General features: G+C 38.3%; 1 protein-coding gene across 2 annotated transcripts in view; it reads right to left on the reverse strand.

The window, feature by feature from the left end:
• The window catches only part of HS2ST1 (heparan sulfate 2-O-sulfotransferase 1), a 172,629-nt gene that overhangs the window by 17,489 nt on the left and 135,207 nt on the right, over window positions 1-19,933 (reverse strand). For both annotated transcript variants that reach the window (XM_047725449.1, XM_047725450.1), the window contains exons 2-3: window positions 17,894-18,132; window positions 8,087-8,172 (exon numbers count right to left, since the gene is read on the reverse strand). In XM_047725449.1, coding sequence (XP_047581405.1) covers window positions 8,087-8,172; window positions 17,894-18,132 — 325 coding nt within the window. The remainder of the gene's footprint in view (window positions 1-8,086; window positions 8,173-17,893; window positions 18,133-19,933) is intronic.

The following is a 19,933-nucleotide window of genomic DNA, read 5'->3' on the forward strand; positions in this document are numbered from 1 at the left end:
TGCTGGCTTATGTCTCAGGTACTATCTTATTGACCTTACTGTTTTTAACTGTCCTCAAACAAGAAGCCATCTGTTAGAGTTAGGCCCACCCCTTCTACCTCTCTCAGCATATAACACATTCCTATTTTTCCTTACATGACTGCTTATTCTGTCTTCCTTAACTAGAATATCATTCTCATTTTTCTATTCTTTCTATTACATTAATTCATTTGAAAAATACTTTTTTGGTGCACCCAGTACATGCCAGCACTATTCTCATACTAGGAGTACAGTGGTAAGAAAAAAAAAGACAAAATTCCTTGCCCTAGTGGAGCCAACATTCTATTTGGGGGAGACAGGACATAAAAAATAAGTAAATATGTGAGATGGTAAAAAGTACTAAGGAAAAAAAATGATGCAGTGAAAGGGAATAGGGACGGCTAGAAGTGGGGAGAGTACAATTCAAAATAGGGATTTCCAGGCAGACCTCTGGAAGAGAATGTTCCTGGAGATGAAACTCCAGGAGTATGAAACCCCACCCAGAGCAAGCTGCTAACTGCCAGGCATTTTCAAGAATAGCAAGGCGATGAGCCTGGCTGCAGCAGAATCAGAAAGTGAGTAGGGAGAAGGGGGTGGGGTGGAACAAGTACAGATCAGAAGTTTACAAGCATCAGGAGGGAAGCCTGAGTCAGCAGAGAAGTGTCACGATATGGGCTGTAATGTACGAGACGCTGACTATAGTTACCAACAGTGTATTGTAAACCTGAAGTCGCTATGGAGAGTAGACTTCAAACGTTCCCACCGTAAGGACAGCAACAGGATGGTAATTGTGTGACCTGAAGGATGTGTTAACTAACCTTACGGTGCTAAACACCAAACAATACATGTGTATCAAATCATCACACTCACTGTACACCTTAAACTCACCCAATGTACATGTCACTACATCTCGATAAAGCAGGAGAGAAAAAAACCACCATTGGCTGCTATTTGGGAACACAATGCAGAGGGGCAATAAAGAAATCTTGCAAAGCCTAGGAAGCCTAGGGCTCAAGTGCTATCTGCTTTCACTGACACCTGCACCCAGGAGATACTGCTCTCAGGCAATTCCATTCACGGCTTGTCCTACTAGTGTTTCTCTTGTAAGTCTTACAAGCCATTTGAGAACAGGCATAGTACTGTACACTTCTTTTATGTATTTCATAGGGCCGAGTATACATAAATACTTGCCCGCCGATTAGTACTAATTTGAAAGATTAAAAAAAATTAGCAATCTCTCCTAAAATAGGAATCACGATAAGAAATGAGAGACCTAAGCTTCAGTTGTGTGACTCTGATAAGAGACAGTGAAAGTTGCTTATTCTTTTAACCACTCTTGATATGTTCATTCATCTGTTCACAGAAACCTTCAATTTTAGCTCACAGCTTATAACTTAAATTTCCTTTCTTACTAAAATCTTTTTCCAAAGGCACTAAAAAGCATATAGCTAAACTAACCAATTTCACATTTCCCCATTACTTCTGCCCACTGCAATCAATGTCTTACACTCAGCAGGCAACATCTATAAATGTTTTCTACTTGGTTCTTAAGCGAATGAGCAGTGAAAAGAGAGAGTACAGAAGAGAAAAAGCAAGGTGCCTGGATAACTCAATTCTTTCAGCCTCTGAATTACTGAAAATTAACAAGCTGGGAAATTCCTAATTTACAAATAGGTTATATTCTATAAGAACCATTTGTGGGACGCCTGGGTGGCTCAGTTGGTTAAGCAGCTGCCTTCGGCTCAGGTCATGATCCCAGCGTCCTGGGATCGAGTCCCACATGGGGCTCCTTGCTTGGCGGGGAGCCTGCTTCTCCCTCTGCCTCTGCCTGCCATTCTGTCTGCCTGTGCTCGCTCTCTCTCACTCTCTCTCTGACAAATAAATTAAAAAAAAAAATCTTAAAAAAAAAAAAAAACCATTTGTGTGTGAGAAGGGGTCAGCAGTCATGACTACTAGTTCTTTTCTCACCACTAAGTGACTCAAAGTCACTAAAATTCTGTGTATATAATGAAATACTACAAACTACAGAAAGTTCCCTTGTCAAACATCATCATAATATTAAAGCTGTGAGTTGGTTGATCAGAATAGGTATGCATTTTTTCACTCAACTCATAAAGCCGATAATGCAGTAAACAATTTTCTCACAAGTTTTTAAAAGAGGAAGCAGTATCATTGCCAAATATATGGCACTGTCACCTTAGACATTACAGTAGAAGCTCCATGAGGGCAGGGACTGCTTCCCTCTTACTCATGGCTTTATCATTAGTGTCCAGCACAGTGCCAGACACACAGGTGTCAAATATCACAGAATGAGTTGAATAGACTGCTGGGAAGTAACCACTTAGGCAGCCTTTCTGTAGGACAGAGTACTCAGCAGCAAGAAGAGCCAGGGTGGGGGGGGCAGGGGGGAGACATCAGAAATATACAGTTGAGGGGCACCTGGCTCAGTCGCTTGAGCACTGGACTCTTGGTTTCAACTTGGGTCGTGATCTCGGGGTCATGAGATTAAGCCCCGAGTAAGGCACCACGCTCAGTGTGGCATCTGCTTCAGATTCTCTGCCTCCCTCTCCCTCTGCCCTTCCCACTCATGCTCTTTCTCTCTCTCAAATCAATCAATCAGTCTTGAGAAGAGATGAGAAGAGAAGAGAAAAAAAGAAAAACAAAAACAAAAACACATTTGCTACCTTAACTGTGAGAGTGAAGAGTCTTAATCTAGGTAAGCTACAAGGAGGGGAAAGCATAGGATGATGGGGCAATGACTCCAACCTTAAAACTGTGGGACTGCCTGGGAACCCCTTTATCATCTCCATTAGCTAGTGACCACCGCGAGTCATTCTCTTGGGAATTAACTCCTTCCCATATAATCTCCCACCACTGCTTCCTCTTTTTTCCTCCCCACCCTCCCAAGTCCCTGACATGTGGGACAGACAGCCATTCTTACCAAGTGGCACTGAAAAGGAGATATGGCACTTTACAAAATTCTTCTTGCTGTCTGGAAAACAACTTTCTGGGGCATGGCTCTGGTGGCATTTACATGTATGAAGTATGATTTGAATGAGATAACATGTATGAACTCATTCTGAAGATGGATAAAACTCTTATTTATATATTACTGTATGGTTATATAAACATGGAGGCAAGAGATTCTAACAGAAAACAGGCATGACAAAAATAGCATCTGGGTCATTCAACTCGGCTTCTTAGGAAACAAGCATCCTTTCAGGTCTGTGGGTTTAATTCTTCTGCCAACCAGGTAGTTTTGCACAGGGAGAAAATGTTCTCTATGGTTGTGAACTCCACATTTAACCCTGGCTGGCATCTGAGCTATTCCTTGGGAGGGCTCAGGTAAAGAAAAGACAATCCATCTTCATTCCAGAGATATAAACTATCATTGACCTGTTAGAACATGATCTTCCTAGGAAGAGAACAGCATATTTGGTAGGAATCTGTAATGTTCTATAAAGATCAAAAGGCAAAAAATATAATCTTAACAGCAGGTTTGTAAGAAGATATTTTAGAGACCTTATTCTTGCCACATCAGCATATGGGGTATGGCAAAGCATGGAACACGATCTAGGCTCATGTCTTCACACCTACACTCTACATAGTTTGGATAAACGAGTAAATGTTGAGAATGGCTAAAAGAACAAGAGTGCATACTCAGAACATTTGAATGGGACCTTGTCGTCTAACTGGGCAAAGCCTACATGGAACGTGATGAAGCTGCAAGAGGGCTGACTAACCTTTGGGAAGCACAATGCTGTGTGATTTCTGCTTCATACTAGATTTAACCTCTCTAGGAAAGCAGCGGCCTCACTGGGGACACTGATATATATATTTATTCTGGACTCTCTTAGCCCTAAAGGGTTCAGAGAAACTGTCAAATCCTTCCTCATGTGGCAGGTTCCCATGATCTTGTTTCAAAAACAGAGAATGACCTGTTGGTATTTGTTGGTCCCACTGGTGATGTTGTGATTTTTGTAGTAGTTATTTACCTCTTAAAAAGGGCATTCATCTATTATGCATCTGTGAGAATGGCCCAAACTTTAAAAAAAGAAAAAAAAAAGGCCTAACAATACCAAATTCTGGCAAGAATGCATGGCACCTGGAACTCTCATACACTGCTGGTGAGATTGCAAATAGCACAGCCACACGAAAAAACAGTTTTGCAGTATCTTATAGAGTTACTCTACAACCCAGCAATCCCACGTTCTATACACCAAAGAGAAATGAAGACATAGGTCCACAAAAAATCTATGTGCAAATGTTCTAGCAGCTGCACTCATTAGCTCCAAAAGCTGGAAACAATCTGAGTACCCAGAAATTGGTGGATGGATGAAGACTGTGGTATATCCACACAATGGAATACTGTTCCTCCAAGAACTAACCACTGATAGATGCATACACTGGACAAATGTCAAAAGCCTTATGCTAAGCGAAAGAAGCCAAACTCAAAAGACCTGGTGACTGATCAATGTATGTGGTGAAAAAAGGGGTTGTCCAAGATGACTCTAGTTTCTGGCTTTGATATCTTTTTTTTTTTTTTTTCCTTAAGATTTTATTTATTTATTTGATGGAGAGAGAGAGAGAGAGAGAGAGAGCGCGCACCAGCAGGGGGAGCAGCAGAGGGAGAGGAAGAAGCAGGCTCCCTAATGCTGGGCTCCATCTCAGAACCCTTGGGATCATGACCTGAGCTGAAGGCAGACGCCTAACCAACTGAGCCACCCAGGTGCCCTGTGGCTTTGATGTCTTGGTAAAGAAAAATGGGCAAACTTCCCCAAAGGGAATAATGGGGGCAAAGACAGAGTCCTGAGCAATGCCTTATTAAGAGTTGAGAATAAGAAGGGCCAGCATGTATTCAGACAGGGAGAAGAAAACACCAGTAAGACAACGTGGTAACTGAGAGAAGACAGAATTATAAAAGAACAGAACACTGCTTTGTGTGAGACACGAAACCTACTGCTTCACATACATTATCATATTTAATCCTCACAACCACCAGGAAGTAGTTACTTTAATTATCTTCACTTCACAAATGGGGAAAAGGCAGATCTGCAGTGATGCGCCTGAAACCGCAGAGCCAGTAAGAAATGGGAGGATTTAATGGCAGATCTCCCTGGCTTGGGAGACTGCCCCTAAGCCATCTACAGCATCAGTGCTATAGAAAGTGCTGTAGAAAGAGCTGGTCCAAGGTCAATAAAAAGGCAACTCTTGCATATTGCCTGTAATGATTACAGTAACAAGAAATGTTCCTGTAATGTTGTGACATATTTGCTGAAAGTGAGAAAAAATGGTGCAAACACAAACTTTATTAGGCCTAAAATACTGTCACTTTAATATTCTCTATGGTATTTCAGACCTAGTGAAGCATTCAGTTATGTGTTCCTTGCCCTGACATATCTGCTCTTTACTGACTCACCTCAGTTGTTCTGAGAAAGACAACAGGGGTGGTATGGAGAAACCAGAATGACAGCGGTAAACACCATACTCATTTCTGGGGATAACCACAAAGGTACACACCTGACATGCACCTGAATAAGACTGTTGCATCAAAAATAATTTTCACTGGGGGGAGGGGGGCCGGGAGAGGGTGGTGGGGTTATGGACTTTGGGGAGGGTATGTGCTATGGTGAGTGCTGTGAAGTGTGTAAACGTGGCGATTCACAGACCTGTACCCCTGGGGCTAAAAATACGTTATATGTTTATTAAAAATTTTTTTTTTAAATTTTCAAATATCTAAGACAGATGCTGACATGTCACCCATAGGTAGCTAGATCATAGAAAATCTCAGCAGACTGATGGAAACCAGCATTCACAAAGTTTTCTTTCAGCTGAATACTACTCACTATAAAGGAAAATATGACTGAAATAAGTGAAAGAGGTGTGCTAATATTTTTATTTTGTAAAATTTGAAATCAAAGTTGAGGTAATAAATGCTGCTGGTAAGAAGGAGTATGAATGTAAAAAGGGAGGATGATCTGTAATATTTTCACTGTTTATAATGAAATATAATGAACTGATAACTACAGAAAAAAATGGGGCTTCAATGAACTAAGGATAAGAACTACAACTTATTTATTCAACTTTATATTACCTGCACTCTATGACATTTTGAAAATGTCCAATCTATACAAATTTTTTAGTGAAAAATTTCTAAATTTATGACATTAATGATATCTGTATCATTTTAAAAACTGTGCTGTCCACCAACTGAAATGAAAACAAAGGTAATTGAACACTAAAGAGAAAAATGGAAAAAGGAACCAGGAAATGTGCTTAAAAAAGAAAATCAGGAATAAGACTAAGCACAAAAAGCAAGACAGAACAGGAATACAAACATGGAACAAGGAGAGGTTTCTGTGATTATGCTACAGTTCTGAATAAAACCAGGAAACTATAGCCAAAACATGGCTTAAACACATATAGGCTTACATATAAAATGTGTACTTCTTAGTGATCACTAAACCAGAAATCACTTTCATTTTTTATTGTCTTTACCTGCTTCCTGGGTTTCTTGGGATATACTGAGTTTATATGCTTTAAGGGACTCTTTTAAGGCAACTGAAAAGCTAAGTGATTAAATACTTCTTTCACCAAATTTGACTGTTCTCTCCTGAAGGCAAGTATTCTAATGGATTCCACAAAGTACGATGGCAGTCAAGAATATGTTTTGAAGAATAAAAGTATTCTAAAAATTGGTAAGGTGATGTTTCTTTCCTCTCCTTACTCTTCACAGTCATTAGGTCTGTCAAGCTAAAATTTATTTTAAAAGATACTAGTTACATCTACAATAGTTCTTGACTATATACATCAAAATACATTCTCGCTAGGTGATTTCTTTCAGGTGTTTGTTTAAAATCTTGTAAAAGTCTACTGAAATTTTTCACAATACTTTTCACTTCCAAAAACATGAGACTGATTATGAAAATATTCAAAACCTTAAACATTCATGTTAGTATTTAATAAATGAGATTAATCTTTTCAAGAAACTTTATACTTTGCAACTGCAAGAACCCCAGCATACACCAGAGCTTCAAGTACAAGACTCTTGCCAAAAGCAAAAGCACTCAATATATTATTTTAATAATGGAAACCTCAAGTATTAGAAACCAAGCTGTGTGTGGAAAAAATAAATCATTTAGGTGGAAGGGTAACAAACATTCAATTGAAGGATAATGCAGCCCTGAGGGAAAATATGCATATGAATGGAGTTTATGAAATTGGTTCAGTGCCTCTGCAAAGAAAAAATAATTAATTTATTTTAAAGCCACCTATAAAATGTTTTCAATATTGCAGTATGAATTATTTACAGAAAACTGTACATCTAATTTTACTGAAATATCTTGAGTACTGTGGAACTAGAAATAAAAATACATTGTTTCATGTATGTAATATCTGGGAGATTCCCTTTTAATTACATGCTCTTCAGAAAGTTATGGGTTAGTATCTAAATCAGTAATAATTCATTCAACTCTTTTTCTTTTCAAATTTAGTGATTTAAAATAACTGGGATATCAACTTAATTTTCAAATTTGACATATAATACTCTAGAGTTGACAAATACATGAGAGTATATTACTGTGAAGTTATGACTACTAATGAAATGACCGAGGGAATATGTCTGAGCTTAAATCATTTTAAATATGTCTTTTAAGTTAGTAAGGCTGTTGGGGAAAAGATCTGGATTTGAAGTTCTACCATAACGCTACAAAAAAACATTCAAATGGATTCACAAAATAACCATGTTTAGAATATTCCTCTTGCTCTCCTAAAATAAGTCACTTGCTTATACAAGACACATAAACAGAATAATGATAAATAACTTTAGAGTATCACCTATATTTAGTCTACTTCGAATTTCTAAAATTACTGTGACAATAATCAACTTATGAACACTAGAGGGCAGTAAAACACCAGAAGGTGTATTTAAATTACATCTCTAAATGTGGCAAAGGCAAGCCAGTACATTTTTTTAAAAATCAGAATCATAACGATTTAATAAATATGTTTCTTTTTAGTTTGCTAAAGTATAAAGCATTCTTTAGCTTGTCATTTTGGTACAACTTACTTTGCAAAATCCAAATAAGAAACATGTCCATGATAAAACCCTGGTTTCATCTCTTTCCAGGAAGTTATATTCTTTACAAAGCGTACCTAAAACAGGAGAACACACTCATTACTGAAGTTCAATATAAAGGAAAATGAAATCTGATGATAGCAAAATACTTTCCATTTAGAAATTTAAAACAAATCACACCAGTTTGACAATTACGGAGCTTGAAACACAGGTTTCAACTAAGGAGAGCACAGTGTGATCTGTAATTACCAATTCATCACAGAGGGAGCTATTATCACCACACTCAGAGGAGTGAGAAAGAATCCTGAAAGAAAAACCCACACGGTGCAATCATTACAATGCTGCACAGTGAGTAACTGACATGGGTGAGGGGAGGGTGGGTACCAACATACGCCCAAGTCTGTTTTTTACTCCCAGAGACTTGTTATTCATAAAAACTCATACTTATTAATGGCTCAACAAATAAAAACAAAAAGTAATCCTCAAACCAAATGATTAAAGAAAAGATGATGATTGTCAGAATAAAGAATATTTAAAGAATAAAGAGCAGATATCATTAGCTTGTTGATAAAAAAGTGTAAATATGCTGAAAAAAATTTTCTTAAAGATTTTATTTATTTGACAGATCACAAGCAGGCAGAGGCAGGCAGAAGGCGGGGGGGATGGGGGAGTAGGATCCCTGCTGAGCAGACAGCCTGATGCGGAGCTTGATCCCAGGACCCTGAGATCATGACCTGAGCTGAAGGCAGAGGCTTAACCCACTGAGCCACCCAGGCGCCCCTGCTGAAAAAAATTTTAAGAGCTGATTAATATAGAGCTTGATAAGCCTAAGTACCACTAGCTACAAAGCAGTGATACACTATTTCTCAAAGAAAAATGGCATGTATTTTTGATAAGCAAATTTCTGCATGATAAGCAGCAAATAGCTGAGAATGTCTTCTGGGGACTAGGTACAGTGTGGTGGTGAAGGTGGAAGGGTCGGGAGCCCACCACCCTAAACTGCACTGAAAGCTTCTGCAAGCTGTGACCTCAGCCTGGAGCACAGGCCTGTGAACTGCATATTTCTGACAGCTTATCAATCTTGCATTTACATTTTAGAAGAGAGTTAGTCACATGGAGATATACTGGACCACTTCTACCAGATTAGTCGATAAATTAATGGCAATGAATGATGATGGGCGCCTCCCAGAAAAGGCCTATTGGTAGTGCAGAGCACAAAACAGTGCAGAAGCAGCCACATGTCAGAGAAGTGAGCTAGGGAAAAACAGAAGGTTCTGGGGAAATTTATTTTTTAGGGGAAGCATTAATAACTCCTATACTGGGGTGCCTGGGTGGCTCAGTCGCTTGGGCTGCTGCCTTCAGCTCAAGTCACAGTCCCAGGGTCCTGGTGGGAGCCTGCTTTTCTCTCTGCCTGCCGTTCCCCCTGCTTGTGCACTCTTCATCTCTGACAAATAAATAAATCAATCTTAGGGGGGGGGAAAAACCCTCATATTAAGGGAAATAATGGAGTTCTTAGAAGGGAAGTTATAGGAACCTTATCTTATTATCTTATACGTACACACACATACCCTTAAATCTGAAAATTGAATGCAGATAAAATTATGTTGCATTAGAAAACACACAATCATATTTCAGCAGATATTTATGATTTTTCCCCCACTGAAAAAAAAAAAGAGCCAAAAAAATGTGTGATTTGAGGTTTTCATGTTCTTTCCTATCTGTTAAGGTTCCAAAGAAAATGAAAATATCAAATGGCAAATGAAAAGAAACAGAAAATTAAAATTAGATAACCTAAAAACTGAATCCTTAAAAAAAATTCACACGTTGAATATGAAAAGTCCTTATAAACTGCCACTTACTGGTAAATTATTTCATAAAAAGCCTTTGGTTCTGTGAAAATCACTTCCATTATTTCAGCCAAAAATGAGAGGGAAGTAGAAGGAAAGGAGAATAGGAATGGGAGGTGGTGGTTTAAGGATACTTAAGGCATATTTAGCGACTCAGCTCTATTTTCCAGAAGCCCAGATTTAATGTGGATGTGATGGTGTGGGAGGAAATGAAAGGAGGTGGCAGGTTGAAATCTGGGAAAATGGTGTTCTAGAAGCCACATGTTAGAGAGGATCAACAGTACCAACTTAAAAGTGCACTATAGTAAAAGACTCAGGTGGAAATAAGAGTTAGCTGTAAATATAAACTTCAAGGATCCTTCTTTCTTCCACCTTTCTTAAGGACAGTCAGGGTTAAACTGAACCCTCCTAAGGACATACATCCTTGTTCCATGTGTCCTTCACTGTCCAGTGTAGAGCTCAGGAAGCTAGATAATGCCTGGACTGCTGCAGGGCTTCTCAAACTCAAGGTGCAAATGAATCATCTGGGATTCTGGTCAAAATGCAGATTTTGATTCTGTAGGTCTGGAGTGGGGCCCAAGACTCTGCACTTCTAACAAGTCTCCACAGGATGGCAGGTCAGTGGCTCAGAGGGAGGAGCAAGGCTTGAGCACAGGTGGGCCCGGGAGTTACCGCTTGGCTTTATTTACACGAAGCTTGTTTTTGTTCTGCTTTGCCAAGGGGCCCTGAGGTCTGTAAAAGCTTTTTGGCAAAGATACACTCTCATATTCACTGCTTTTACGATAACGAAAAAAATGTACTGAAATAGAACAGATTTTTAAAGATTACCTTGTAAGCCACTGCAATACATAAAACAGAAGTAAAGACAGGAGCAGAATGAACCCTGCCTACTTCGTCTCCTTCTACCCGCAAACAGTGATGCCTGAAGCATTCTGAAACCAAAGCATTCCAAGAAACACAGTCTAAAAATGAATGAATTGGAAAAAAGGGTTTTGTTTCCAGTTGGGACTGAGGGAAGAGTTGAGTGATGGTGGAGAACAGAACAAGGCATGAATCTTCCACTGTTGTCATCAACTCAAAGTCTCTTGTTTACAGAATCAGCATTTTAGAGGTTGAAGGGACTTAGGATACCCTGTCCTTTTATTTTATAGATTAGAACACTGAAGCTCAAAACCCACATACCTTAGATTTTGGCCCAATCATCCTTCTATAACACAAGCTAATTTTCTTAATTTCTTATTGTTCAATTTAAGCAAAGAGGAAAAAACCCAGAAGGATGTGAAAAGAAGGGAGAGTAGCATTTGTATCATTATTTTGATCAACAAACTTGGGCACTGAGAATTTCAAGTCTTATCCACTGCTAAGAAAACCCCTCAGGTCCAGTCATTCAAAACTCCTCATCCCACAAGCTTTCAAAGCTCTGTTGATACGGCTCTCAAAATCGTTCATCTTCTTCATCACATTCATTATAACCTCCATGTCCAATCCACCCTGTCCACTATTCTCGTACTGGACAACCATTTTTGCAATTATGACCACTGACTTATTCTTGCCTTTTTATTATCCTGGGTAACCACAGGGATTGCTGAACACTGCTAGTCAAAAGTAAGAGACCTGGTTTAAATGTTTATATAAGACCTTGCATTTTATTTTCTAAATTCATTCTGAGGTAAATTCACATGGGTTATTATTGCTTTTAAATTCTCTATACTATTATGTTAAAGTCTGTCAAAACATACAGAATCTTTCTCTAATCTCCCAACTATGAGAATACTGAAGGTTCCATATTTAATATATATGTGCATATGTTTTTTCTTTCATCTCATCAACACTTAAAGTAATGTGTTAAAGTCTCATTAATAAAGCTATGGCTGATTTACAATTTGCAATAAATCAGCAGAGGCTGAGCTAAGATGACCTTCCCTTTAAAAAAAAAGAAAAAAGTGCCAAGCAAACAAATGATGTCAATAAGGGTCAAGTGGTGGTTCAGACTAATCTGGAGAATAGGCAGAGCATTTAGAAGAGTCATTTACATACTGCTGAAATTCTATAACCATCCTTTGACCCCCTTTGAAGAGCAACCTTTTTAAAAAGTTTCCTTCTCAGGGCACCTGGGTTGTTCCGTCAGTTAGGCAGCTGACTCTTGATTTCAGCTCAGGTCACAATCTCAGGCTTATGATCTCTGGGTCTGGCTCTATGCTCAGCAGGCAGTCTGTGTCCTCTCCCTGTCCCTCTGGCACACTCCATTAAAATAAGTAAATCTCAAAAAAAAAAAAAAAGTTTCCTTTTCAAAGTCTTAATTTAGCCACTTCTCCTTTTACCAAGTTAGCTGGTTCTCCCCAAAGTGCCCCCTGCAGACTTTTCTCTGTCTCTCTTCCTCCTTCCATCCCCACTCTCACCCTTTCATCTGTCAGCCTCACTGCAGTTCCCCTCCACCATTTTCTGCCCTCTCACCTCTCCTGCACCACTCGCCTAATCTTTCAGTTTTTCTTCTGGTTTTCCTCTGCAGTGGGACATCCTGCTCAAGACCCCGAGATAAGGCTCTGGAATAGGTAGGAGTGGAAATGGAGAGCAGGTGAGCAAACCGGCACGCCATTCACTGTCTGGACTCTCACCGACTACACTTGGCACTAGTGAAAGGGAAGGTGAGTAGGTGAAAGGAGCAAAGCATAATCGTGGCAAATGGACTTAAGACTGAAGACGGAAGAGACTGAACACAGTGGCTCGGGGAAAAGAAATAAAGTCACCACAGTGAATTTATTCAAAGAGTATTTCCATACTCTGATTGAAACGGGCTATCAAGAAGGACGTTTCAGAAGTAGTTGTTAGATATACTACATGAAAAGAGATGTTTTTATAGCTCGCCTGGAGCAGATCCGAAACTGTGATTTCTGTCAGGTTTTATAACTCAAGCAGAGTCAGGCTAGCAAGTCATCAGAGGAGACCTTTAGGGAAAACAAGCGATGTAAGGAGTAGTGTTGTGATTTATCTGCTAGTGGACTCAGACCTGAACCAGTGTGGCAGAAAAAGCTAAGAAAGCACCATGTCTTAAGAGTGTACCTAGACCTATATTCTTAATAAGATTCATCTCAACATTAATTATCTGAAAGAACTTGTTTTCACTATCTGTGAGTAGGAATGTCATCCTGACAATCTTGGCCAAATTCCAACTTTGTAATTACTACCTGGTGAATGAATACTACTATTAACTTGGGTAATTACTATATACCGAACTTCTACTCATGCCTATACTTAAATAAACAGCCATTGTACAGCTGTGGGTAGTTTTATGAGACTAAACTAGAGAGGAAGTTTTCTACACAAAAAGGAAAAGTGAATAACAATTGGATAAAATATAAAAAAGGTTCAGCAACAACATAACATAATATTTCACCAAAGTCCAGAAATTTCTGTTTAGTCCTTTCTGCAGGAGAAGGGTGGGTGTGTCCCAAATCACCTGAGTGAAGGGGAGAACATATTACCATCAATCAGAGGGGCTCATTCTGCCAGTAATCATCACTGACATTGTGCTCAACTAAGAACTACTTTTAGAACCTAAGTCCATTCATTTGTTCTCTCTTTCATTCATTCATTCAACAAAAAATTTATGGAGCATATGTACTGTGTCTCAGACACCATTCTAAACACAAGAATACAGTGGTGAATAATATGATGAACAAGGTTCCTGCCTTTTAGGAGCTTCTACAGAGGAAAAGACCAATAGAAAACAAATAAATCAGTAAGTAATAGGAAAGATACATAAAGAATGATGATGGTGTACTATAACTTGGAAGAAGTATTTAATATATAGGATAGCCAAGTGAGGTTTTTCTGAGAGGGTGTCATCTAGAGGATGTTAAAAGGATAACATGAAGTCAATGGTGAGAGACCAGTCTAAGACAGACTGCTACGTGCAGAGGTCTTGAAATGGGAAAGGTTTGGTACATTCAATGAACCAAAGGTCAGTGTGGCTAGCAAACAAGAAGATGAAGTAATGGACATGGGCTAGATTTAAAAGGGCCTATTGGCCAAGGTAAGGAATTTGGATATGGATTTTGATGGGGAGGTTAGAATATGAATTTAAAGACAAAGTACTTCACCATCCTGGGAAGTCTATAATATGCATTTTCACATCACCCACTGAGAACTATGTTCTAGATGTTTGCTACTCAAACTCTGGTTCAAGGACCATAAGAATCAGTTTGGGCCTCAGGTTCCATCTTAGTCCTTTTGAATCGGAATCTGTATTTTAACTGGTGATTGATATACACATTACAAGTTAGGAAGCACCCATCTTAGGTGTGGTCTGAAAAATCAGAATCTGCAATAAACATCAAGTCATGCAAAAGACCAGAAGGTGCCCTAATAGCGAATTAAAAGAAAAAAATTACTAAGTTGTCCTACAGAGAATGCAAATTCTAGATATTTCTGATGTGTAGAAAGGAGTTAAATATGATTACAAACCTAAACAGATGAGCAGAAAAGAATTATGAAAGATCCTAAAAGACACTGCCACTTAATACCTATCTGACAGTTACTTTAAAGACAAGATGTTCTCTAGAGTAGAGATATTTTCATGATAGCAGAGTAAACTTCATTTTCTAACTACAAGAGCTAATGAATCACCGGTCTCCTGCCAATCCCTACCAATTCACTGAGTAAAGCATGCCTCAAAGATAGAATTCCCATGACTGAGTCTGTCTTCCTCTCATGGCTTACTCTTCCCATGCTTCATATTCTCAAACGTTTATCTTTTCATTCGCTTGTTCGAAATTTCCCTCTTAATTTATTCCAATTTCTTAATTGTGAAAGATCCCTGAACTACAGAAAAGTTGAAAGAATAATCCAGGCAACATCTCTATACTCATTCACTAAGATTCACTAACTTCCCATTTTTGCCTCTGTTTTCTCCATATGCACACACACACTTAATTTTTTCTGAACCATCTGAAAACAAACAGCAGACATTTTTGATCAAGGATCCAGTTACAAATCACACATTACATTAGGATTTCAGATCTCTTAGTCTCCTCACCTCTAGAGAGGACTGCCCAGCCTCATCCCCAAACACACCTTGTTTGGTTGTCACAATGTTGAAACTTTACAGAAGTTCAGGTAATTATTCTGGAGAATGTTCTAACAAGATGGATTTGCCTGTTCATTCAAGATTAGGTCTGGATTAAACATTCTGGTGAGAAACATTTTGGGTTAAATAATTTGGTGGAAGGGACGCCGGGGTGGCTTAGTTGTTAAGCATCTGCCTTCTGCTCTGGTCATGATCCCAGGGTCCTGGGACCGGGTCCCACATTGGGCTCCCTGCTCAGTGGGGAGTCTGCTTCTACCTCTCCCATACCTACAGCTTGTGTTCCCTCTGGCTGTGTCTCCTCTCTCTGTCAAATAAATAAATAAAATCTTTAAAAAATAAAATAAACAGGGGCACCTGGGTGGCTCAGTGGGTTAAGCCTCTGCCTTCGGCTCAGGTCATGGTCTCAGGGTCCTGGGATCGAACCCCGCATCGGGCTCTCTGCTCAGCAGGGAGCCTGCTTCCCTTCCTCTCTCTCTGCCTACTTGTGATCTCTGTCAAATAAATAAAATATTTAAAAAAAAATAAAATAAAATAAACAAACAAATAAATAATTTGGTGAAAATACTATAAAATGATGTTTTCTTTAAATAATCTTCATCATTTCTACATCTATGCTTTACGTTCTATGTAAATTACAAATAAGCCTTCTGAAAGATGTGGCCTTGCTTTTTATTTCTTTAGGAATATAGCACAATCCCTGTATCTATTACATACTCAATAAATAAATGAAACCTTGAGAGCAGAGTGGACAACTGTTTCTAAGGATGGCAGAATATGCAGAGATAGCTACTACCTGCTCAACAGTTTCATACCTGACTCAACATATTTGGACTTTGCCTCTAAAATTTGAGAAATAATTAAGTATGTGAACAGTTTAGCACAGTGCCTTGTACAGTATATATGAAATACATCCAAGAAAGAGCTGGAGCTAAAGAGTATTTCTCTACTTTGCCCCACACAAACATATTTTAAATGCTGCTCATTATGTAATCTCACTGCTTTTAAGATAGTGTTTATGCTTCTCTTCTAATTTTTTTTTTCCTATATATAACTAAAAAGCTATTGAAAGAAAAACAGCTTTATCTCATCCAAATGCAACTGGGAAAATCTATCACTACATGATGCCTGTAAATGTCATATGTGGGCAGCTTCCAGAGATTCTTATTTCATGAAAAAAAAATGGTTAGTATCACTGTCAGACATCTTATAGCTGTCATACAACTTTGTAATGCTGGACACAAAATAAGCAAGGTAACTATTTTTCTAAAAAAATACTACTAAATAAGTCTAAAATTACTATGGAAGTATTAAGAGATGTTCCTTTAAGCCAAGATGTATTTTGAAAAGCAATCAAGCAAAGAAATTTAACATCTACCACACACTGTATAAAAATGGATTATTTAGTGCTATGGTGAGTGCTGTGAAGTGTGTAAACCTGGCAATTCGCAGACGTGTACCACTAGGGATAAAAATATATGTTTATAAAAAATAAAATTAAAAAAAATTTAAAAAAATGGATTATTTAGGATACTTGCCCTTGGTATTCAATATTACATAATGAATAGTTTCTATGACCCACTTAGCTAAATAAGCTCATGTTTCTTCTCATTTACAGAAGAGTTATTTAGTTTGGCTGATGGATGTAGATTTTTGGTTTTATGAAAAACAGTAATTGAGGATACTGCAGAGAGCCAAGAATTATATGGGCAGATGGTATGCCATATACTATTAGACTTTACTAACAGCTCTCAAAGAAAGCAAACCTTAACCTTATGTATCAGAGTTACGCTCTTGCTTCAGAGTAGGATAAGAGTCAGCTTTGTAGTAAATAAGTTCAGCTGTTTTCAGATACATTCATAACTGTATGACTATCATAAAACCTTTCTAATAATGCTACCTTAACATATTTAATCCTAGACAGTATTTCCAAATATTATCTTTTCTCCTCATAGGGCCCAATTCCCATTCCCTTCAATATTTATAGAGAATGCTATTAATTTATAATTATAGTCAGAACTCCAGTTGTGGAGAAACTGTGTGCTACTATTGCTAAAGAGATAAGTGATTTTATTTCATGAGATAATTTCCTCCACTTTTCTTAAGACTATTTCATATCTATCCATTTGTTTATCTAAAGTTTCTTGACAACTTAAAAGGCAAGGTTATGTTAAAAATATAAGCCACAATTTCCATTCTCCAGGAGTTTGTAGTTAATATTACATAAATTACTAGTAAAGGTGAGATGAAGTTTAGGAGGCTAGTCACAAAACTGAACACAGGTATTCATTAAATAAAGATTTCTCTATCATAAAATGAGACAACAGAATGATTTCTATTGCAAGGTATCTTGCTGAAAATATTTCCTATTTTTAAAAGGATACCATAATAAAGAACATCATTTTCTTTTCAAAAATTCAAGCTTTTAATAAGTTCATTAATTTTATAAATATTTAAATACATATAATATGCAAGGAAATATACCAAACATTGTGAAAAATGTAAAATTATAGAGAAGTTTGTTTAGCAGGGCCACCTGGCTGACTCAGTCAATTAAGCATCTGCCATAGACTCAGGTCGTGATTCCACAGTCCTGGGATGGAGCTCCACATCTGGCTCCCTGCTCAGCAGGAAGGCCTGCTTCTCCTTCTCCCTCTGTGCCTGCCCCCCAACCCTAACTCATGCACACACTCTCTCTCTCAAATAAATAAAATCTTAAAAAAAAAAATTTGTTTGTTCCTGTTCCCCAAGAGACTTACAATTCATTGGGGTCAGTACACATATTCCTTAAAATGCTTTTGCCTCTTGAGATACAAAATATGAATGAGAAAGTGTCAGAAAACATTTACTTATCTCCTACGTGTTTACCTGGTCTTGTAGTGACATCACTGGATTATTTTTGGTAGTGTTGATGTGAAGAACATGATACTTATTCTTTGCACACAGATCATAGGCAATATTGGTAAAGGAGGTGCTTGCAGTTTTGGGGACTCTGTTATAAATGATCACCATGTCCTCTTCCTCATCCAGCATGGCCTCTTGCCGAGGGCCATCCATTGTATGTCGCTGCTCAATTTCTCGAACTTCATGTCTTGCAATTGCCCTTTCTGCAAAGAAAAACAGTTGTGAGCTCACTTTTTAAAGACAATGAAAATAATTTCCCATTCCTCAAACATAATTCTCCAATTTAGAAATGAGTAAGAGCACCTGAAGAAATGTTTTGAAGACCAAACATTCAGAATTACTCTCTGAAGGATAATACACATGCATATACAGAAAAACAGAATAAACAGTCATCAAGTTTAGAATACCACAGACCGGAGACCGGTGTAGTTCAAAAGTCACAGTTCTTTTTTTTTTTTTTTTAAGATTTTTAAAAAATATATTTTGTTTATTTGAGAGAGAGTGTGCGCACATGCAGAAGCAGGGGGAGTGACAGGCAGAGGCAGAAGGAGAAGCAGGCTTCCTGAAGAACGGAGAGCCTGATGCAGGGCTCTATCCCAGGACCCTGGGATCATGACCTGAGCCAAAGCCAGACGCTTAAACCGACTGAGCCATCCAAGGTGCCCCACACTACATTCTAATAGAATAGAATTTTACAGCCTGAATTAACTATCAAACACACAAAGACAGATTGCATGGATACTAAACTTCACAGTAAGAAGTGCACTTAGAAAATAAGTCACTTGGAATTTAAGCAAAGATTCTGAAATTTATACTTAGGATTTAATTATTTCCTCATTTATCAAAAGGTAGCAGGGCAATGGTTATAAATGCTGGAGTGATTTTAGGTAAGAAGAGTAGAAACTATACCAATACAAATCCTTTTTCTTTTTGGTGTTGTACTACATTCTAAGTTTGGGCTATGTTTGTTTGTTTTAAGATTTTATTTGTGAGAGAGTAAGAGAGCGAGAGAGCGAGAGAGCGAGCCTATAAGCAGTGAGAGTGGCAAGCAGAGGGAGAGGGAGAAACAGGCTTCTTGAGGAGTACAGAGCCCAACATGGGGCTCAATCCCAGGACCCCAGGATCATGATCTGAGCCGAAGGTAGATGCTTAACCGGTTGAGCCTATTACTATTATTTTTTGTTTAATATAAACTTCAGCTTTGAATGTTTTTTAGAATAAGGAAGCCAGCAAGGGGAAAGAGAGATATCAGGGGATAAAAACTTGTAACAAGATTACAAGTTACCTTGCACAGACACAGCTGCCCACACATACCATGCACCCTCCTACCACTAGATCTTTCTGTAAAGTTGTTTCACCTGCTTTGAACACTCTACTATTTTCCCTGTACTATAACGCTGCCTGGTGAACTCATGAACCTCCACATGGAATGTCATCATTGCTCAAACGGGAAGAATGATCCAATCTCCCTAATTAACTAACTAACACATAATGCATACATATGTCTCACATACCACGTGTTTCAAAATAGCAATTTTTAAATATTGTATGTGTTATTGGTATCTGTCTACTATAAGGCATGACTTAATACAATGACATGAAAAAGCAATGAGGTACAATTAGAGTAACAAGCATAGGCTTCAAATACTGTCAAACCATGCATTTTATATTTTGGTTCAGAAGATATGGTCACCACATTATAGAAAATATACTCTGAGCTGAAAATTCACATTCATAAGACTTGAATAAGAGTTCCAGGCCTGCTAGTTACTAGCTGTGGGCTTTCCAAAACAGGAGAAGTGCATATGCTCTCTATGTATCTGCATATATGTTTCCTTTTTTTTTTTCCTTCCCATTGGGAGAGCTGGATGGGAATGTGCAGGGAAGGAAATGAGCTTAATGTTAAGCACACTGCTGGACTGCCTGGGATATCCAGGAGATGTTGTGTAGATAATTGGACACATAGGTCAAGAGTTGAGAATAAACATTCAAGTAGAAGACATA

Source organism: Lutra lutra, chromosome 4, assembly GCF_902655055.1.
Source record: "Lutra lutra chromosome 4, mLutLut1.2, whole genome shotgun sequence".
NCBI lineage: Eukaryota > Metazoa > Chordata > Mammalia > Carnivora > Mustelidae > Lutra > Lutra lutra.